Source organism: Euleptes europaea, chromosome 1 (assembly GCF_029931775.1).
Source record: "Euleptes europaea isolate rEulEur1 chromosome 1, rEulEur1.hap1, whole genome shotgun sequence".
Lineage (NCBI taxonomy): Eukaryota > Metazoa > Chordata > Lepidosauria > Squamata > Sphaerodactylidae > Euleptes > Euleptes europaea.
In genome coordinates, this window is record NC_079312.1 from 177,127,851 (window position 1) to 177,151,359 (window position 23,509).

The following is a 23,509-nucleotide window of genomic DNA, read 5'->3' on the forward strand; positions in this document are numbered from 1 at the left end:
AGACTAATCTGAGTTTGTCAGAGTGTGGAACCTAAGCAGGGTTGGCCACGGTCAGTCCTGGATGGGAGACGACCTCTGCTCATCCGTTGCCCCAGAAAGTTGGACCAGAACCAACAGGTTGAAATTAAATCAAAGGAGTTTCCGTCTTGACATTAGGAAGAACCTTCTAACAGTTAGAGCAGTTCCTCAGTGGAACAGGCGTCCCTCAAGAGGTGGTGAGCTCTCCTTCCCTGGAAGTTTTTAAGCAGAGGCTAGATGGCCATCTGTCAGCAATGCTGATTCTATGGCCTTAGGCAGATGATGAGAGGGAGGACGTGTTGGCCATCTTCTGGGCATGGAGTAGGGGTCACTGGGGGTGTGGGGGAGAGGTAGTTGTGAATTTCCTGCATTGTGCCGGGGGTTGGACTAAATGACCCTGGTGGTCCCTTCCAACTCTATGATTCTAGCCTTGAAAACCCCTTGAGGGATTGCCATAGGATGCTTGCCACTTGATGGCAATGAACAGGCTGAAAAATTCTCCTGATAAGAGTGTAAATATAAATGTCTTAATCTTACTGTTTTGTCCGTACGCAAATAAAAAAACCATTTCTTTCTTTCTTTTTAAACCAACACATTATCAAACGGTAATTCTGTTACATCTCCCTCCGTGTCCTGCTTTGTCCTCAGACTGAGCAAGTCTCCAAAGTGGAAAAGATGAGGCAGAGCATCTTGGAAGGCATCAATTTTAGCCGGCAGGCCCCACCCCCTCTCCTCCCACCCCCACCCTTTGTGTCCTCCATGGCTCCGCCCTTTTACCCCATGCCTGTCTACCCTCGCACAATCGGCTCTTTTCCACCACCGGCCCCTGGGAGAACAAGAGGCTTCACAGGTGAGTGCGGACGCTCCTCCTGGCCTTTTCTGCGTACAATCAACACCAGTGAGCTCTTTCCACGGTAGACATTCGTTCCCCTCCTGTGAGGGCCAGCAATCCCTTGTGGTGTAGTTGTTAGGAGTGGTGGTAATCTGGAGAACCAGGTTTGATTCCCCACTCCTCCATATGAGCAATGGACTCTGATCTGGGGACCCAGGTTTGATTCCCCACTCCTCTGCATGAGCTGTGGACTCTTATCTGGAGAACTGGGTTGGTTTCCCCACTCCTCTGCATGAGTGGTGGACTCTAATTTGGAAAGTTGGGTTTGATTCCTCACTCCTCCATATGAGTGGCGGACTCTAACCTGGAGAACTGGGTTTGATTCCCTGCTCCTCCGTATGATCAGCAGACTCTAATCTGGAGAACCGGGTTTGATTCCTCGCTCCTCCATATGAGTGGCGGACTCTAATCTGGAGAACTGGGTTTGATTCCCTGCTCCTCCATATGAGCAGCACTCTAATCTGGAGAACGGTTTGATTCCCTGCTCCTCCATATGAGCAGCGGACTCTAATCTGGAGAACCGGGTTTGATTCCCCACTCCTCGACATGCAACCTGCTGGGTGACCTTGGGCTAGTCACAGCTCTCTTCGAGCTCTCTCTGCCTCACCTACCTCACAGGGTGTCTGTTGTGGAGAGGGGAAGGGAAGGCAATTGTAAGCTGGTTTGATTCTCCTTATAAAAAGGTAGAGAAAGTCGGCATGTAAAAGCCAGCTTCTCCTTCTTCCTTTCTCTGCTTCCATGGAAACGATCAGCCAGTCTCTCAGCTTTGTGTCAAGCTTCAGGAAGGGGCAATCTCCCACCACCTAAAATGAACGCCCACGACTTCTGCAGCAGTGTATTATTATACCACTGTCAATTGAGATGTGCTAGGAAAACCCGGCTGCAAATTTATTTGGGCTCCTTTCCCCCAGCTTATGCTGACAAAGCACTGTGTACACACAAATATGAATGGATTCGTACAGACACCTGTCCCCTCGCTACCCCGTTATCCCTTGCAAGATTTTGACCAAAACCCTTGTCCCCTTGAATGGGCCAATTCAGCGCCACCTTTTCCTCCGGTCCCTCCCCTTCCTCGCTTACTGAACGTTCCCATTCGCCTAGGACTCCACCCGATCCCGCCCCAAGGAGGCAAACTGGAGATTGCTGGCATGGTGGTGGGCCAATGGGCCGGAAGCAAACCGTCCCGGGGTCAAGGCTCCTTCGGCATGCAGGTGGTGTCTGTGGGAGGTCCGGGGAAAGGGTAAGTACCCATGGGAGTGTTCGCCTCCGAGTTCGAATGGCTTTTCTCTCCTTTTGAGATGTTTCAGCAACTGGGCGAGGGTCTGCCCTTCCTTCGGCGACTCTAGAAGCCAGATTCAAGGGGTTATCAAGATCAGAATGGGGGTGTTTCTGTAAGTCAGGTGAAGTTGAGTCTGTTGCGCACGTTTTCTTCAGACGCTCTTCCTACGAGGAAACAAGACAAGCTAATTTTCCCTCTCCTTAATCTAACAGAGGACAGCATTGAGGAAAGGAGGCTGAGGAATGTCCTATGGGAAGGGTCAGCCCAGACAATGAAACAAGTAGCTAAATTCTGTGCTGCAATATACAAGGTCCATCAGACAAAAGCGGGGGCTTGGCAATCTAGCCTAAAATGGGAAATGTTATATTAATCTGAGGTTTTTAGCTAATAGTAATTTGTTCAATTTATTTAAGAATTATATATCCCATAGTTTTAGATTCGGTATTTTTTAATTCTGTCTTGTAATTGATATGAATATTTTAATGGCTTTTCCGTATTGATAAATCTGACTGAAATGGGCAAGGGTAGGATGCTCCTGTAGAGAGATGGATGTAAAGCAGTTATTTATTAATTTATTCAATTTCTAGTCCGCCCTCCCCGGCCAAAACCAGACTCAGGGCGGGTAACAACAATAAAACCCATACATCATACAATATAAGTACCAATAAAACATTGAAAAGAAGCCCCGTGGCGCAGAGTGGTAAGCTGCAGTACTGCAGTCAAAAGCTCTGCTCATGACCTGAGTTCGATCCCGGCGGAAGTCGGTTTCAGGTAGCCGGCTCAAGATTGACTCAGCCTTCCATCCTTCCGAGGTCGGTGAAATGAGTACCCAACTTGCTGGGGTAAAGTGTAGATGACTGGGGAAGGCAATGGCAAACCACCCCGTAAACACAGTCTGCCTAGCGTGGTGGGAGCCAGCATGGTGTAGTGGTTAAGAGCGGTGGTTTGGAGCAGTGGACTCTGATCTGGAGAACCAAGTTTAATTCCCCCACCCCTCCACATGAGCGGCGGAGGCTAATCTGGTGAACTGGATTTGTTTCCACTCTCCTACACACGAAGCCAGCTGGGTGACCTTGGGCTAGTCACAGTTCTCTAGTAAACAAGTCCACGAGTTATTAGCCCATAAAAGATTTTTCATGGCCTGCCTGTCCTCACGCGGGATCTTATCCCATTCCTCAGGGCCTTAAGACCAAGATGTTCTACCAGGCCTTATGGTTGAAGGTAGCAACAGTTTTCCTATTAGAGCTCACCTGTCATTCTCTCCGCCCCTTATTTTTCCATCTAAATGGGGGGGGGGATCCTGGTGGCCCTTTTCCGTTGGCCAAGATCCTGTGACATTTAGCATCACCTGCTTTGTTTTGATTTTATTATAATTGATTTTAATTGGGAATTACTGCTTTTAATTAATATTTTTGAAACTGAATGCTGTTTTATTGTATATTCGTTGCAAACCCCCCCCCCCCAAAGAGCCTTGCTTTGGCTGGAATAGAGGGCGGGATATATAAATCTAATACACAAACAAACAAATGCACCTGTGTGAGCTACCTTTCTGTTACACTTGCTTTCCTAAGCATCTAGATGTCGTTCTTATCCCAAACAAGAGACTGTTTATAAGACTGGATCAGTGACCCATATCTTATTGTACTGTGAATTTTTTGCAGGATGTCAGAAATAGGCTGATTTTACCCTTGTTGTTGTTAGGCACTCGGACAATTTTATTGTTAATTTTGTACTTGAGGACAAAGGTGTTAGTATTTCTCACACAGTGACAAAGTTTTGTTATATAGCCAGTAGAGTGCAGAGAGATCTCTGGTTGGTGTAACAAAATTGTGATCTTGGTTCTGTGTTGATATTTTAAAAGTTTTTTTTTTAATCTGCAGGTCAAGTGACTATAAAGAAATTAACTAACTAATTAACTAACTGACTGGATCTGTGTGTTAATAAATGGCTGGGTTACTTTTAATTTTTTTTCTTTTCCTTTGCTTATAGTTCAGCCGACTGTCTTCCTCCCTTCCTTGTATTAGTGAATTTGCGCTTCTATAATTTTTCTTTCTTTCTGCCCCCTCCCCCCTTTCCCCCCCAGCCGTGGCCGTGATAGCTCTGGGAAGATTTCCAAAGGAAACAAGAAAGTCAGCAAACAAGTAAGTGTGTTGGGCCTTTTCGTCCCTTGTGGTTTGTCTGTCTAGTCTCCAAGCCACTATACCCATGCTGGGCAGATCCCCACCCCCCTATTGCTTTCTGCCGTCCCTGCGCTTGATGGCTGTCCCATGAACACATGAAGCTGCCTTATATTGAACCAGAGCCTCAGACCATCAAAGTCAGTATCGTCTACTCAGACTGGCAGCAGCTCTCCAGGGTCTCAGGCTGAGGTCTTTCACATTACCTACTTGCCTGGTCCCTTTAACTGGAGATGCCGGGGATTGAACCTGGGACCTTCTGCATGTCAAGCAGATGCTCTGCCACTGAGCCACAGCTCCTCCATCTGTCCATTTGTGCTGCTATGAAGGGGACTTCCAAAGCTGGTTGGCCACTGAGTGAAACAGGGTACTAGACTAGATGGACCACTGGTCTCATCCAGCAGGGCTCTTCTTATGTTCTTATGAAGGTCTCGGCCTCTATGCCATGTTTGTTGGGCCTCCAGAGGAGCTGGTTGGCCACTGAGTGAAACAGGGTACTAGACTAGATGAACTACTGGTCTAATCCAGCAGGGCTCTTCTAATGTTCTTATGAAGGCCTCTGTGCCCTGTTGTTGGCCCTCCAGAGGAACTGGTTGGCCCCTGTGTGAGAGAGGATGCTGGACTAGATGAACCACTGGTCTGATCCACCAGGGTTCTTCTGATGTTCTTATGAAGGCCTCGGCCTCTGTGCCCTGTTGCTGGACCTCCAGAGGAACTGGTTGGCCACTGTGAGACAGGATGCTGGACTAGATGGACCTCTGTTCTGATCCACCAGGGCTCTTCTGATGTTCCCTGGGCAGCTGTTCTCTGTGTGATCCTGTTTAATTCTTTGGGCGGTACAAGATTACTAAAACATAGTAAAAATGAGTTCTCATCTGCACCTGACTTGGGGTAAACGTCTCCTTACCTCCTGGTCGGATGATGCAAAGGGGATCTGCTGATTCCCAGGTGACAGGCCTCATCCCAAGGTGCGGCTCGATCCTCTGTACAGGCTCCGTGTCCACGCTAAACTACGTCCATCCGTACAGAGGCGGCACTCTGCCCTGTACTCACGAAAGACCTGCATCTCTTCGATAGCTGATATTTTGGGCCCCGAGCAGTCCAGTTTTTCTAAAGAGCCCGCGTGGTTGTAGTGGTTAAGAGCGGTGGTTTGGTAGTAATGGCGGAAAATTCACAGAGACTCAGACAATGTTGCGAGTGAGTTTTGAATTAGAACCCAAATACAGGTTGTTGAGTATAAAACCCCATCCCCCACCCCCACAAGTGAATTCTACCAATAAAGAACTCTACCAATACGCAACTTGAGCTGCCAGAATGGTCTACGCTAGACATTGGAACTCCAACACAATGCCAGCTATTACTCTTTGATTTTGCACTAACTCATCTATAAAAATGAATTTAATGGATGAATTTATGGCAAAATGGCAACCTTTATATGACTATTACTCACGTGCCATGAATACTTACCAAAAATAAGAGGTTTAGAGAATTATTCTACAAACTATTTAGTGAGCGTTTATAACCGTGACTACATGTTTAAGATGACGTTATTTTGATCTGACAATAATTTAGATTGTGTAATGCTCGGAAGCAGATATAGATTCAATTTCTTTCTTCCCTTTATTTCCCTTCTTATTTTCTGTATAGAGCAGTGGTTTGGAGCGGTGGAGTCTGATCTGGAAAACTGGGTTTGATTCCCCACTCCACAACATGAGTGGCGGACTCTAATCTGGTGAACTGGGTTGGTTTCCCCACTCCTCCACATGAAGCCAGCTGGGTGACCTTGGGCTAGTCACAGCTCTCTCAGCCCCACCCACCTCACAGGGTGTCTGTTGTGGGGAGGGGAAGGAAAGGTGATTGGAAGCCGGTTTGAGTCTCCCTTAAGTGGCAGAGAAAGGCGGCATATAAAAAGCCAACTCTTCTCCTTCTTCTTCTAAAGTTACTTTCTCCTGCCTGACAGGGCTCTACTGATGGAGCAGCCAAGACGCCAGAGTTCAACAGCAGCAGCACCGGTGGCGGCAGCAGCAGCAGCCATCCCCAGTCCCAGGTGAACGGGAATGGGGGCACCGTCGCTCCCGTGGGCGAGGACCCGGGGCTCGGCGCCTGCCCCTCATCCACCTCACCGTGTGCCTTAGCCAGAGACGCTGACTCGTGCAATAACAATAGCCCGTTCTTCGGGACGCTGAGTGGGGAGCCCGAACGGTGCCTGGAAAACAAGCTCCCCTTCCCAGCTCTTCAGAAAGAGGAGTGAACAGAAGCCGCCGTGGGTCCAGTTGGGGGGTGACTAAAGAAAGAGCGTGGAGCGGGGGGAGAGGGGGGAAAGTTGTGGCACAGCCAGTGGGGGGGAGCCGTGACGTTTGAAAGTATGTTTAGAAGCACCGAGAGGAGTGGATTTAACTGGGGGAGGGAGAAAGGGAGTTTTCCCCGGCAGTGTCCCCTGCGGCACTTGGAGGGGCACAGCCGATTCCACCATGAAAGAGCAGGTGCTCCTGCGGTGTACTGCGAGGCGGAAAATAACTCGGAGCTCGCATCCCACCCTGGGTTTTGTTTCATGCCCCTTGGATTTTGCTGTTGTGCCAATCGGACCTACAAAAGCGGCAGTTTTTTTTCCTTTTTTTTTTAAGTTCGTTTGAATTTTTTTTAATTTTATAGGGGGGGAGTCTTTTTAGGGGGCAAGAATTATGAATTATGGATTGGGGGAAGGGTGTTATTTTTTAAAGGTTAAAAAAAGAGAAAAAGGAAAGTTGGCAAGGTTTTATTTTAAAAACGGGGCAGATTTTTCCTGCCTTCCTTGTTAATTTCTTGCCAACCGCCCCCCCCCCCCCCCCCACCGTCAGACCCCAAAGCAGCATTTTCTTTTGGAGATAGTGCTTGGTGGGCTTGAGCTGGGGAAGCGGGAGAGGTTTTAAAAGATAGAGAAAGCGAGAGCGCGTAGAACCGTTATTGTGGGATATACACAGCGTGTGTATAGCGGCTTGTGCTTTTTATTATATATGAAAGAGAGAGAGAGAGAGAGATTATATTTATATATAACATGAATAGAGCTATATATAAATATGAACGCAGCAAACCCGGAAAGGGGTGAAAATGTTCCCAGGAGATGACTTGCGTTCCAAAGCGCCATGCGTTTTGCGAATTAAAGGCCTGCACCTCCCAGCCCCACTGGTCGGCCTCGTTGAGGACCGGTGGAGTGAGTGGACGGGGCGGACCGCCAGATATCAGACAGAAAACTTTTTAATCCTTAAGACAGACAAGCACTTAACTGTTACAGTTCCAGGACAGTGAACAAACAAAAGGTTTGGGGAGGGGGGTCTCTAAGAGGGGAAGTGGGTAGATTATTGTCCTGATGAGAGGTGGGGTTGAGGGAGACCAAGTGCTTTAAGTCCTACCCTAACCACGACGGCGGGGATTGTGGTTATTCGCAGAGTGGGGGTGCTTGCCTGTAGACGTGGCTGTGTGTACTTCGGCAGATTCGGCTCGCAATACGGGGTCCAGTGCAGAATTTGGCATTTGAAGGAATTCTAGAGTTTGGAATTAACAAAAATGGGGGGGGGGGGACTCAACTTCAGCAAGACAGACAGAGAATTTGAAAGTTGAGCTGCAAATTTATACAAAATACTGATAGTGTTCATTACATAGTGTACACCCACTGGAAAAGACAGTCATGCTAGGAAAAGTTGAGGGCAGCAGGAAAAGAGGAAGACCCAACAAAAGATGGATGGACTATATAAAGGAAGCCACAGCCCTCAAGTTGCAAGATCTGAGCAAGGCTGTCACCGATAGGACATTTTGGAGGACGTTGATTCATAGGGACGCCATGAGTCGGAAGCGACTCGACGCACTTAACACACGCACACCCAATTAAAAACTCTAGAATAAAATACTAAAACAATACAGAAGACAATTACTTTTCAGCATACCTTTATATTTATTTCAAGATGTGTTTCTAAAATATGGAAATATTTGTATGACTGCTGAAGAAGGCCCCGTAGGCCGAAACGCGTTTGGTTGTCTATTGGCCATTTACATATATTTATGATCATCAACCACGTTTGTAAATTAGCAATTATCTTTTTAATTGATCAGCCTAATTTTTGGGGCTAGTGTTTTTAATTTGGGTGTACGCTATATAATAAACAATGTCAGTAATTTGTATAAATTTGCAGCTCAACTTTTAGGAAGTCTACAGTTTGTCGGCATATTGGAAAATGCCCTGTGTGTTTGAAGTGCTCCCAATGATGGAAATGAATTTAAAACGGATATTTAGAAGGCAGGATAATTACGATTTACGGAGCAAGCGAATCGAGGCTTTCATTGGATTTATAGGGTGGCGGTGGGGATGGGAGCTTCAATGCCCCATACGACTACCTCTCCCCCCTCTCTTGTGGCTGCTACTCCTTACCCCAACATCGACCTTGCCCTCTGCCACTTTTTAATCTTTAATTTAAAAAAAATCCAAAGTTTTGAAAACTTTGCATTTTGGAATAAGCTAGGTAAAACGAGCCAAAACAGTGTGTGTGTATGTGTGTGTGTGTGTGTGTGTATATATATATATATATATATAAATGTGTGGTGTATTCTTGTGTACTGAAACTGGAAGGGGAGGGTGTAAATTCCACAGAGCTTTGCTTATACGGAGTAGATTAAAATAGTTAAGGGCCAAAGCCGGAATTCGGGTGAGCGAGGTTAAAATTCCCGTAACTGCTTCTCGGCTGTGCGGACTCCCAGCATACCTTTGAAGCTTCTCACCGCTTTCTTTGGCATGTGCTGCAAATTGCTCAGATGGGCAAACATCAGAATAATTGCCCCAACCCAGAACGTGCTTTTTATTTTAATTTCTGCCTTCTCGTGTCTCTGTCAGAGTGACATTTGCACACCTCCCCTCGCTGCTTTTAAAGGGACAGCTGAAACCGTTCGTAGAAATCAGATGCTCGGAAAGATGATTTGTGCGGCCTTTTTTGCCCACGATCTGGACATGTGTGCACACAAGATGCTGGAGGGGGGAGGAAATCCGATCCACACAAGCCCAGCAGTCCAAAAGATGGTCGCGCCTCTCCCATTGGTTTTACATTGCCAGAAATTTGCAAAACCAATTGGAGCCAGCAATCTGGACTTTTAGGAGTCTTGATAACTGGAACTGCACACAGAAGCCCGAGAGATCTCCATTGTTTATAACCCTTTCTGACAGCTTCTAAGAATACAGACCTTGTCTCGTTGAGTCCCTCTGGTTTGCCATTCCCTCTTTCTAGTGGTTTATTGCACAGATATTCCCAAGACATTTGCTAGCTAGCAGAGCATAAGTCACGTGATCATGCTCCGTAATCAGGCTTATCTTCCATTGGATGTGCTGAATATTTAGAAGGGGAACCAAAGGGGTTGAGCTAAACACTATCTAATGGAACAACAAATATTACAAACACAGTTGATACACAGTTGATGCTAATACATAAAATGACCAGTACACAGCCTAAAAGTCTGTATGACCACTGCGGAAGGCCTCTAAAAGGCTAGGGTTGCCAGGTCCCTCTTCGCAACCGGCGGGAGATTTTTGGGGGCGGAGCCTGAGGAGGGCAGGGTTTGGGGAGGGGAGGGACTTCAATGCCATAGAGTCCAATGGCCAAAGCAGCCATTTTCTCCAGGTGATCTGATCACTATCAGCTGGAGATCAGTTGTAATAGCAGGAAATCTCCAGCTATTACCTGGTGGTTGGCAACCCCATAAAAGGCCGAAATGCTTCTGGTCAGATTTTGGTCATTTTATGTACTAGCATCAACTGTGTATGTGTTTGTAATATTTGTAACCATTAATTCTTTGTACTTTTTAGAAACCTGTGTTATAGGCCCTGTGTGTTTAAATACAATTGTGCACACTATGTAATGAAAGTATATTTATTTGTTGTTACATTACATAGTGTTTAGCTCAACCCCTTTGGGGGTTCCCCCTTTTAGGTTGAGTTTCTTCCCCCCCCCCCACTTTTCTATAGTTGTTTTTCTGAGTATTTAGAAGCCAGAGTAACTGGCCCAGTCTTCTACTCTTCCGAGATGGGACAGAGCGAGATTTCTTCAGCACAGTTAATCGTCTGCCACCCCCATCTTCTCACATACAGATTCCCTGTCACCACTGCAGAAGTCACCTCTGTCCTTGATTCTCTAACCTTCCCTTTCCAGTTCCCGTGGCAGAAGAAAAGAAGTTTGAACATAAAACGTTTAACTTCTGCAAGAAAGCCTCAGATGAACCCTGGTGTCCTCTTAAAGATGAAGTATGCAGGTAGAATAAATGAATGCAGGGTTGCCCGTATTCCATTCAGGCCTGGTCTAAACATGCAGCCGTATGGGAGATGAGGTGGAATCTTGCCCCGAGTTTCTCTTGAGATGCAAATCTGTTAAGTATGAGCAGAAGGCAGAAATTAAAATTAGGTGTACGTTGATGGGTTTTTCTTTCTGGAAACCTCCCAGCTTCAGTGTCAGACAGAATAAGCCCCAACTAACTTTTTTGTGGGGTGGGTGGGTTGGAGAATGTGGAATTTAAATTTTAAAGGCTACACCCTCTGTCACTTGAATGCACTCCAGTCTAGGTCTGACTTGGTCATGCAGAGGTACCCACTTTATCCCCAGGGTGAACTGGGAAGGGTCAAGCATAAGTCTCCCTAACATGAGACTTCCCATCTCACAGACAGGAAATGACATAACCTCTTCCCCGTAGAGCTGGGGCTATCCGTACAAATTGGGAAGTGGGTCGAAACGGAGGAGGGATTTTGTCCTGGGTGTGTGTGTGAATCAGCCACTTTACCTTGACAGTATTTACCGGGGAGAAAAAACGATTTTCCTCTCCAGACCAATTTCCAAGTAGCTTCACCATTGCCAGTTCTGAGGCTAACCTCCGAACTAGAGAGACTCCTATCTGCCTGGTTCAGTCAACCACACAGGTCTCCCAGCACAGAGCTATAACAGTAATTGAGAAGCCCCTGGGGGCCAATTCATGCGGCGGTTTCAGATATCTGTTGCGTTTGTTTTCTTCTACCATTTTCAACATTTTTGAGAAGTGAGAATCCTTTGCAGTTGGGTCAGATTTCTTCCTCCCCCCTCCCCAGCAATACAGCCGGGTCAAGATATTGATTGTAAAAAGACGGAAGGGGTTAATTTGGCTTTATATTTGTACAGACTGCGGGTACTGGCGGTTCTCAGGTACAAGTTAACCCTCCTAGGCTGTTAACGGAAATACTGTCGTGCTCACTAGAGCTGTGTGTGTGTACGCTGTAAGAATGCAGGAGTTGCACATAAAGGATTGGGGCGTGGGATTCGGTTTCCTGAGAACCTCGCCTTTCTCCTGCCTTTTTTTAAAAAGCAAGTATCCGGTCCTTATGGCTGCAATGACGTGCTTGAAAATGTTTGGACAATACCTAGCGAAATCTCAGAAGCGAAATCTCACTTTGCTACTCACAGAATATCAAGGCCACAATGAATCAGGCAAAATAGTAAACCTTGTAAAACAAATTATGCAAAATAGGATTGTGCAGAAGTACATTGCTGGCAAAAAAAACCATTTTTGTTGCAGGATATCAATAATTTGAGCCACTTTAAAAAAAATGCATACAGCCCTGCGCTTTACCTACTATGCTGGGGGGGGGGGGGAAGCTTGATGTGATTTCAACCTAAATCTCATTTGATCATTATCCTACACTGTTTCTTCCCTTTTTGCTCGTAGCTGTGGATTTCAGAAATAGGGGTGGCTTTGTTCAGAATCACTCGGTTTGCCAAAAAGTTAGCCAGTGTCACGCATCTTTAAAATCTTATGATCATTTTCTTCCAAGGTTTTTTTGGGGGGAGGGGAGGGAGAACAATCGATCTGAGGCATTTTTAATTCGAAGCCCAATCTCGCTCCCGCACCAAAGAGGTGGATGGAAAATCGCTGGCTGTTTTTTCCTGACAGGGTCCAAGTGACGAGATAGTCCTATCTCCCCACCCCTCACCATTTCTTTGACTGTCGCATCCATTTTGTTTCACTACAATAGTGTCATACTCCATCTCTGTGTGAAGACTTAAAGGTAGAACACAGCGCTACGACTGACGTGACTGAATGTAAAAGGACATTTTTGTCCTCTGTGACGTAAGAGCCAAGTTATCGTGACGTAATTTTATCAAGACTGGGTGTGGGGGGGAGAATCTGTATCCTCAAAAGCTTCGGCAGGTTCCCTGTAATCTAGAATGTTCTTCAGCTTTGGTGGGGCCCCTTTTTCTGCATGCAGTTCTGCAGTTTGCGAGATACGAGAATTCACACTGGATCACGGATTAATAACCAGATCCCTGTGTCGCAGAAGAGGAAGCGCCGTTTTGAGTATCCCAGCGTGGACAGATCTTCTAGACCAGACGCGATCCAGATCTTGTGGTGGTGACATCAGAAGATTCAGTTTCCTTCGACGAGTGATATGTTTTGTTTCTTGGCCGAACTGGAGGTGCCTTCTTTCCTCTGGATTGGCAACCACAGATAAGGACTGTAACTAGCATACAGCTGCTAAAGGCTTAGGCTGACAGGAATCCAGGCTTTGAGACATCCAGTAATTGAACACTGGAGTATGGCTTGTTCTCACTCTAGCAGCTTTGATAATACATTTACCTGGCGGCAAAACAATGCTGATCCCCTTCTCTTCCTCCCCTCCCCACCCAGCTCCTGACCAAATGGTTCCTTTTGCGTTTAAAACTACCTGTCACTGATGTCCCTTAAATCTTAAACTGATATACCAGATAATCTTGCTTGTAGGAATCAGAGGTTTGTGCAGATACGCCAAGCCATATATATGCGGTGGGACCGTTGCCAGCGCTTCTGAACGACACGCAAACGTGTTCAGGTGGAAAATCCAATTTCAGGCTTTGGGGGGTTTTGAGTGGAAAATGCCAAAAACTCCGGTTCCCACGTGAAACCAGACGCCCCCGGGCCTTGAGGGCAGAGGTTTTAAGGTCCAGTTGCGGAGGAAGCTCCCCCCAAAAAATTGTCTTGCAGAACTCGGCTTGGATCCTGCCAAACATCTCCACCAATGGGAGCACTTCCCCCTCTCCCCCTTCTGGCTGGAGCCCAAAACGCCCCCTCCAAATGCTGCTCCTGGGAGGCTCTCAGGAACAGGCTGAGGGAGGAATTGGAAGGGGGGGTTGTCGCAGAAATGGGAGTCGCATGCGTGGGAACGATCGGCAGGATTCAACCCCTGAACCTCTGCCACAAGCTTTGTTCCGGATGTGTGTATTCTAGAAACGCACTGCTTCATCAAACATATCAGTTTAGCCAGCTTTTTTGCCTTTCTCGGTGCTCAGTGGAGAAAAGTGGTCACGATGTTGGCCATAACCCACAGAAGCGCAAGGGGATCCATGTGCCCGTCATGGCCATTCCTCTCTGCTTTTCCAGCAGGCTCTTTCCCTCTGCGTTGCAACCGATCCTGTGACAGTCAGGAGCTTTAAGTCGGCTTGCGGTGTGGCTCTCGAGGGCTGCTTCGTGGAAAAGAGAGAATGAGCCCAACAGGAAAAGGCTCAGGACGCTTTGCCGCTATTATTTGTGAAATGAAATGGTGGTTAAGCAAGCGTCAGACTCCCTTTAGTAAGGGTGGTCGTGAAGTATCTGGGGCATCTGAAGCCCCCCCACACTTTTTCAGTGAATTGTTTGGTGTAAGAGAGAGAGAGAGAGAGAGACAGCTGGAGCATCTTTGCTTTTCCTTACATATACACAAGGCTTTATACTCCCTCTGAGGCCGTTTCCTCGAACGGTACAGATCAGCAACCATTCCTTCGAGATCCCTGGATCCGTAGCTCACACTGTGAGCTCTGGATCCCCTCAAAGTAAGGTCTGCTCACCTAGCAGTGGGGATCAGGCTTATTGTGAATTAATTGCTGCGTTGTTAACGTCAACCCCGAGACTTCTTTGAACCCTCTCTGATTCCCCTCCACCCCAATCTGCCTTGCGCTGGACCGCAAATGGTAACAAGGACGCCTTTTCTTTCAAGGCGAGAATCTGTTTCTGCATCCGAAGCATCTTCCTCTTTGAGACATGAAGTTTCTCACAGGGGGCAAACCCAGTCCTTTTAACTTTTCCTGGCTCCAATTCCAGACTCCCCCAAGCGCGTTTCTTGACGTCCGGCAGCCTTCATTAGGATTTCATTAGTCAAGTCGCAGGCCTGGATTTTTGGCAGGCTCCTTCCATAGCTTTGCTGACTTGGCGGGACCTAGCGGCCATCATTCCTTGGAACTTCTCTGAAGAAGTCCATCCCGTTCGGAGGCAGTAACGCAGGGGAGAGTATCGGTCACCATCCGGTCCCTCACCGGGCCTACCACTCGGTTTCGCCCGTGAGGAGCTTAGAGGAACACAATGTCCAAATATACCTTTTTCAGAGACTTCCGATGCCTTTTTAGGGGCAGCTTTTAAACTGTTTTCTGGTGCGGTTTAGAATCCCACCCGTCTCTTCAATTCCGAAGCAAGCAAGTCAACCCTTAGATCCCTGGGGGGGACGTTGCCGACAAACGCGAACGACAGGGACTCGAATACTTAGTGGACGGGAATGGGAGGGGAGGGTACCCCACTCCACAGACGATAGCCATGTATACACGAGAGCCCGTGAAGAGGACACAGGGCTGCTTAGAAACCAGTTGGGGCAAAGAACCATCATTTCCCCACCCCTCATCACTCAACTCGAGAATTAATCAGGGCCGTAATCCCGAGTGTACTTACTTGGGAGTAAGCCCCACTGAAATCAGTGGCACTTGTTTCCAAATAAGCATGGTTGGGTTCGGGCTGCAAGAATCCTAAGCAACATTTGTTTTTTAATTATTATTTCTTACTCTAGTTAGCAGGATTTTTACTGCTGAGGTTGAATCATTATAGTAGCTACTGTACCTGATGTGTGTTTTGGTAAATATGCATGTTCTATTTTTTTTTCTTCATCTTTTTGCCCCACCCCCACCTTTAAAACAAAATTCTGGTCTGTCTTGTGATTTCTTTTTTTAAAAGTCCATTTTTTTAACCTATTCAAAACAATCTGTTAGGAAATTCTCCTTTTTAATTGCTAGTTACTGCTCATTGCTTGAAGTCAGATATTGTTGCTCATTTTCTAGTTATTTTTAAGTTTAGATTTTTTCCCCTCTACAATTTTGGAAGACCAACCCCCCACCTTGCCTTCCCAAATGCACCTTACCTGTCTATATTACACACTCAGATGGGATGTAACTTTTCTGACTATAACCATTGCTCTTGTATTTTGGTAGATGCTTTGTTGATAGTAACTAAATGCCTAGTAAGATTTTTCAAAGTAAAATCTCCAATCTCCAATGTTATTTTAAGCCAATCTTTCCCCTCACACGCCTTCCTCAAGTAACTTTGAAGTTGCATTTTTATCATATAGCTATCTATATATATATACCCCCACACACCCCTTTAAAATGTTTAGCCTAAGATTTTTAGCTTCAAAGGGGAAAAAATCTTTTGCCGAACAGAGTAAAATCTGAATTTTCTTGTTAGTGATTCCCTGTCAATTGCAAGTCCATGCTTCGTTTAGGAGGGGAAATGGTGATAAATTCAGTGTTCCCTCCCCCTTTTCAAATGGTTTTTTTCTTTTTATGCTATTAACACCTGTTCTTAGTGGATGGATAAATGTTATCTTTACTACCCCCTCAACCTTGATAATCAAATCCCCGTCTCCCCAAACCCTGCACCCCACAACGAACTCCATAGGTTGTCGGGTTGTTGTTTTTTAATCAGTGTAAGTTTGGACAGGTTGCTCTAAATCAGGGGAAACTCGCAGTAGTGTTGCAATCAGAAAGCTTGGGTGTCTTTCGGGAATGTTTTTTGCTGGTGGAATCTGGGTGCGGCGTTCATCTGTTGATGATGGAGAGAGACTTACAGTGCTTAATAAAGTCTATTCTTTTAGTAAAAAAAAGTGCATTGTTTGTTTTACATGATTACATGAAACCACCTTATACCAAATCACACCATTGGCCGTTCAAAATCAGTATTGTCTACTCAGTATCATAGAATCACAGAGTTGGAAGGGACCACCAGGGTCATCTAGTCCAACCCCCTGCACAATGCAGAAATTTCAAACTACCTCCCCTACACACACATACCCAGTGACCCCTACTCCATGCCCAGAAGATGGCCAAGGTGTCCTCCCTCTCATCGTCTGCTTAGGGTTATAGAATCAGCATTGCTGACAGATGGCCATCTAGCCTCTGTTTAAAAACCTCCAGGGAAGGAGAGCCCACCACCTCCCGAGGAAGCCTGTCCCACTGAGGAACCGCTCTAACTGTTAGGAAATTCATCCTAATGTCTAGACGGAAACTCTTTTGATTTAATTTCAACCCATTGGTTCTACTCTGACCTTCTGGGGCAACAGAAAACAACTCGGCACCCTCCTCAATATGACAGCCCCTCAAGGACTTGAAGATGGTTATCATATCCCCTCTCAGTCTTCTCTTCAGGCTAAACATACCCAGCTCCTTCAACCTTTCCTCATAGGACTTGGTCTCCGGACCCCTCACCATCTTTGTTGCCCTCCTTTGGACACGTTCCAGCTTCTCTACATCCTTTTTAAATTGTGGTGCCCCAAACTGAACACAATAAGAGAGGTCTAACCAGAGCAGAATAAAGTGATACCATCATTTCGCATGTTCTGGACACTATACTTCTGTTAATGCAGAATCAAGATTTAAAAGTGACAACATTTGATGCACAGTGAAGCTTATCAAATAGTTAAATTGTGGAACTCCCTGCCCCAGGATGTGGTGATGTCTGCCAACTTGGAAGGCTTGAAGAGGGGCGTGGACATGTTAATGGAGGAGAGGGGTATTCATGGCTACTAATAAAAATGGATACTAGTCATGATGCATACCTATTATCTACAGTATCAGAGGAGCATGTCTGTTATATTAGGTATCGTGGAACATGGGCATGAAAATGCTGCTGCAGCCATCAGCGGTGGGGGCTAATCTGATGAACCGGGTTGATTTCCCCACTCCTACACATGAAGCCAGCTGGGTGACCTTGGGCTAGTCATAGTTCTCTTAGAGCTCTCAACCCCACCTACCTCACAGGGTGTCTTGTACGGAGGGGAAGGGAAGGTGATTGTAAGCCGGTTTGATTCTCGCTTAAGTGGCAGAGAAAGTCAGCATATAAAAAGCAACTGGCAAAATCCACTTGCAAACGATCTTTAAAATGCATGGAAAGTGGATTGAAAGTGCGTTATTTGGCATGCGTGAAAGTGCCCCATTGGACACCGATCTTGCCGTTCCACGGAGCAGAACCTCAGCAGCTCTGAAGGCAACCAGCCTCCTTTTCCCCTGCTGCAACGTTCAACATGGCGGCCTGCCTGTTTCCCCTGACGCAGCCGGACAGTTGTCAACTACTAATATGGAGGCTAGGACGTGCCACCATAGAGTCATGAAGCGCTTGAGTGCCAATGGAAGAACACTATCTCCCCTAGTCCCCATCAGGGTTGTTTTTAAAAATAATTATAATAATTCCACTTCCAATATGGTGGCAATCCCTGGCTGGAGATCAGTTGTAATAGCAGGAAATCTCCTGCTAGTACCTGGAGGTTGGAGCAACCCAAAACAGCACTATATTACGTTACTAATGCAAAAAATGGTGAATTTAATAATAGTGAAAAAGTGCAAAGTATGTACAAATATATACAAATTGAAGATACAACAGGATACAATATACAATCCAAAGAATATGACCACTGAAAGGATATAAAAATCCTAATTATACAGGTAAGTCAATAATGTACGTTCCATTCAGGTATTATTTGATTAAAAGTCTCTGGTTGTTGCAAAATTTACTTCCAGGTTGCGAATGACACTATGCAACACCAAAAAGAAGAAAGCCACAGAAGACAGATATAAGGACATGTCGTCTAGATCGGGACCACCTATGGCTTCGTCAGCTACCAGTGGTATAAGTATCAAAATCCTAATAGGTAACGTTTCATAAGGACCGCAAATAGTTGTATGTAGGTCTCAGTACCTGGAGGTTGGCAACCCCAATAAACACACACACACACACACATATATATACACACACACATATATGTATGTATGTATACATATGTGTGTATATATGTATGTATATTAGGGTTGCCAGGTCCCTCTTTGCCACCAGTGGGAGGTTTTGGGGCGGAGCCTGAGGAGGGTGGGGTTTGGGGAGGGGCTTCAATCCCATAGAGTCCAATGGCCAAAGCGGCTATTTTTCTCCAGGGGAACTGCTCTCTTATCGGCTGGAGACCAGTTGTAATAGCGGGAGATCTCCAGCTAGTCCTTGGAGGTTGGCAACCCTAATGTACATATATACATATGTGTGTGTGTATTGCACACACACACTCACATATATATACGAGTGTATACACTCACATACATACACACACTCATACATATACATACACACACACACATATATACATATAAACACACATACATATATACATACACGCATATATACATATACATACATACACACATATACGCATATACACATATATATATACACATACAAACATATACATACACACACATATATATACATACACACACATATATACACACACACATATATATACACACACACACATATATACACACATATATACATACACACACATATATACATATACACACACATATACATAAATATATATACACACACATAGATACAGATACATACACACACATACATATACACATACATACATATATACATAAACACACATATATATACACACACGCACATATATATACACACATATATACACATATACACACACGCATATATATATATATATATATACACATACAAACATATACATACACACACATATATATACATACACACACATATATACACACACACATATATATACACACACACACATATATACACACATATATACATACACACACATATATACATATACACACACATATACATAAATATATATACACACACATAGATACAGATACATACACACACATACATATACACATACATACATATATACATAAACACACATATATATACACACACGCACATATATATACACACATATATACACATATACACACACGCATATATATATATATATATATACACATACAAACATATACATACACACACATATATATACATACACACACATATATACACACACACATATATATACACACACACACATATATACACACATATATACATACACACACATATATACATATACACACACATATACATAAATATATATACACACACATAGATACAGATACATACACACACATACATATACACATACATACATATATACATACACACACATATATATACACACGCACATATATATACACACACGAACATATATATACACACATATATACACATATACACACACACGCATATATACATATATATACACATACATATATACACGTACACACACACACGTGTGTGTGTTTAAAAGGGCGTCCTCCTATCTCCGATTCCTCCCCAAGATGGCCGCCTCAGCCGCTCACGTGACGCCGCCATCTTGCCTCCTGCCTCCTCCCCCCCCCTCCGCCACGCTCAAGGTGGCGTCCCAGGCCGGGCCGCCCCGCGCCTCCCCCAAGATGGCCGCCGGCGCCCCGCCTCCGCCCTGTCCCCCCCCCCCACCTCCCTCCCTTGTGCTTTTTGAATAAACTTTATTGAGGAGCCGGAGCAGGCGCAGGCTCCCGCCGGGCCTAGGACGAGGCCTGCGCCAGCCGCCGGGCCGGGAAGGGCCTCCATCCCCGAGCTGGAGTAGACGCTCCCGCCGGGGAGGCGGCGCCCGCGGCCTGGAGGGAGGAGAGGCCGACGGCGCGGCCGGGCCAGGCGTTTCCCGCCGGGCCTGAGGGCGAGAAGAGAAAGGGAAACCTCCGGAGACCCCAGACCCCCCGCCTGGGGATATAAAGGGCAGCAGAGGAGGAGGAGGGGGGGTTTCTTCCTCTCCCCCCCCTTCTTGGAGGGGCTTCCTGAGGCTCCTTTGGTCGGGCTGCGAGAGAAGAGGAGAGAAGGCTGCAGATCCTGGAAGAGAAGCTTTTGCAGCAAGATCTTCTTTGAGGAGGGGGGCTCTCCCCTGCATGGTGGGTGGGTGGGTGGGAGACGGAGGCTGCAAACGTCTCAGAGGAAAAGAGAGGGAGCCACAGACCTGGGGGTGGGGGGGGGGAGGATGTTTTGAGCCCTACGACTGGGAGGGCTGCAGAGTCTGTTTGGGGACGACCTCCCCACCCCCCACCCCCTTTCTTTGCTTGGGGGTGAAAAGAAGGGGTCCCATCACCCCCTTTGACTTTTGGGTAGGTGGTCTAGGAGCAGGGGGGTGGCTGGGGGGGGGACCACCCTTCTTTGTTTGGGGGTGAAAAAGAGGGGACTTGGACAGAAGTAAGCAGGGTCCCATCACTGCCTCTGACGTTTGGGTAGGTGGTCTAGGGGCAGGGGGGTGGCTGGGGGGGGGAAACCACCTTTCTTTGTTGGGGGTGAAAAAGAGGGGACTTGGACAGAAGTAAGCAGGGTCCCATCACCGCCTCTGACTTTTGGGTAGGTGGTCTAGGAGCAGGGGGGTGGCTGGGGGGGGAACCACCCTTCTTTGTTTGGGGGTGAAAAAGAGGGGACCTGGGCAGAAGTAAGCAGGGTCCTATCACCGCCTCTGACTTTTGGTTAGGTGGTCTATGAGTAGGGGGGTGGCTGGGGGGGGGGAAACCACCTTTCTTTGTTTGGGGGTGAAAAAGAGGGGACCTGGACAGAAGTAAGCAGGGTCCCATCACCGCCTCTGACTTTTGGGTAGGTGGTCTAGGAGCAGGGGGGTGGCTGGGGGGGGGGAAACCACCTTTCTTTGTTTGGGGGTGAAAAAGAGGGGACCTGGACAGAAGTAAGCAGGGTCCCATCACCGCCTCTGACTTTTGGGTAGGTGGTCTAGGAGCAGGGGAGGAAACCTTTGTTTGGGGGTGAAAAGAGGGGACCTGGGCCAGAAGTAACCAGGGTCCCATCACCACCTTTGACTTTTGAGTAGGTGGTCTAGGAACAGGAGTGGCTGGGGGGGGGACCACCCTTCTTTGTTTGGGGGTGAAAAAGAGGGGACCTCGACAGAAGTAAGCAGGGTCCCATCACCACCTTTGACTTTTGGGCAGGTGGTCTAGGAGCAGGGGGGTGGCTAGGAGGGGGGAAATCCCCCCTAAATCCTGCATATCCCCACCCCATATGCACACACTGAGCTGGGAGCAAGACTTTTGGTTGGCCTTCAGACCTCCCAGCATGGTGCATTTCCTGGGCAGCTAGATGTGGTCGGGGTCCTGAACTGGAGATCGTGGAGCCTCTCTGCTCGAGCCCTGGAGCCGCTGCCTCTTCCACCATGGCCTCTGTCCCCGTCTATTGCCTCTGCCGCCTGCCCTACGATGTCACCCGCTTCATGATCGAGTGTGATGTGTGCCAGGACTGGTTTCACGGCAGGTGAGAAACCAGCATGGAGTGGGGAATTGGTATTGGGGAGGGGTGTCAGTTCTGAACAGTCTGATATTCAAGAGCTGGGGAAACGGGACCTCTGTTTTCTTTGGGGTCTTGGTTATGACGGTTGTGGCCTGTAGTAAAAAATGTAGAAAGGATGTGACGGCAGTTTGCTTGCTGCCAGAACGGCCTTGGTGAGTCGGGCTTCCATCGCCCCTGGAAGTGAGTAGAGCATAGAAAGGGATGGTCTTCCCCATTGCTTATTGTCAGCGTGTGGGATCTGATGGTACACTGCCTCTGCACATGGAGGCATGCGGATGGTTGCCAAGAATGGCTTTTGGGAACAGCCGACCCGAAGAGAGGTATTCAGCAAAAGACATGATGTGCGCACCTGGCAAAGAATAGATCCGTTGATTAGTGCCTTCAGATCTGAGGGTGCCAAGGATTGGGTTGAGGGGCTGAAAGCAATCCTGCAAACAGGTAAGCCCTGTTCACATGTTACAGTAAATGCATGTGTAGTAAACGTGTGTACATTCTGCATGTATACATGCACAGGTTGAGTATCCCTTATCAAGACTGCTTGGGACCAGAAGTGGTCCCTATTTTGGATTTTTTTTCGTATTTTGGATTTTTTGCATATACATAATGAGATATTCTGGGAGTGGGACCCAAGCCTAAACACGAAATTCATTTATGTTTTATATATATACACATAGCGTGAATGTAATTTTAAACAATATTTTAAATAATTTAGTGTACACTGAACCATCAGTGGCGCTGCTGAGGGCCGGGGAGTAATGCCTGCATGCCGGCTCAAAAGGTCCGGTTTTTGGATCCGTCCAGATATTGGATGCCTGGACAAGGGATACTCAACTTGTATATCTGTTAGAACCAACACACATTTACTTTACAAATGAAACCGGGGGCTGATACTTGGATGAACGTGGAGTTTAAATCACTTGTTGAGCTGTACGTGTTTTGAACATAACATGAGAATTGTTCAACATGCATGTAAAGAAAAAACAAGCGTGCCCTGGGGACTGATTGTACGTGCGTTCACTGTAACATTCGGTCAGGGCTGTCATCTTCATGCTTCACACTAACCGTACTGTTCAGGGACGAGCCAGATCAGAAATTAACAGAAGGACAGGAAAAGTATAAGAACCGAGCATTTTGCTGTTAGGGGAGAGACGACTGAGAGGTGATATGATAGCTATCTTCAAGTATTTGAAGGGCTGTCAGGTAGAGTTTCCGGCTGAACGTTCAAATTTATTTAATACAGTCCCAAGACCGGCTAAACATTAGGAAGAACTTTCTGTCAGTTAGATCGGTTCCTCGGTGGGACAGGCTTCCCCCGGAAGTGGCGGGCTCTCCTCCTTTGGAGGTTTTTTAAAGCAGAGGCTAGATGGCCATCTGGCAGCAAGACTGATTCGGAAGAACTTAGGCAGATTGTGAGAGAGAGGGCAAGAAGGGATGAGCCGGCGCTCGGCTCTCGTGGCCCTTTCTTACATGCTCAGGATTATGAGGATCACCACTTTGGGGTCAGGGTGGAATTTTCTTCCAGGCCAGATTTGCCTGGGATCCTGGAAGGATTGTGCCTTCCTCTGGGCATAGAGCAGGGGTCACTGGGGGATGGGGGGAGGTAGTTGTGAATTTCCTGCATTATGCAGGGGG

General features: G+C 46.7%; 2 protein-coding genes across 2 annotated transcripts in view; both read left to right on the top strand.

The window, feature by feature from the left end:
- FAM120C (family with sequence similarity 120C) overlaps positions 1-6,654 on the top strand; it is a 37,106-nt gene extending 30,452 nt beyond the window's left edge. Inside the window, exons 13-16 of the mRNA XM_056867388.1 lie at positions 667-868; positions 2,012-2,150; positions 4,273-4,330; positions 6,327-6,654. Coding sequence (XP_056723366.1) covers positions 667-868; positions 2,012-2,150; positions 4,273-4,330; positions 6,327-6,617 — 690 coding nt within the window. The 3' untranslated portion in view covers positions 6,618-6,654. The remainder of the gene's footprint in view (positions 1-666; positions 869-2,011; positions 2,151-4,272; positions 4,331-6,326) is intronic.
- A 15,071-nt stretch (positions 6,655-21,725) lies between these two features.
- PHF8 (PHD finger protein 8) overlaps positions 21,726-23,509 on the top strand; it is a 29,563-nt gene continuing 27,779 nt past the window's right edge. The window contains exon 1 of the mRNA XM_056850235.1: positions 21,726-21,841. Coding sequence (XP_056706213.1) covers positions 21,744-21,841 — 98 coding nt within the window. The 5' untranslated portion in view covers positions 21,726-21,743. The remainder of the gene's footprint in view (positions 21,842-23,509) is intronic.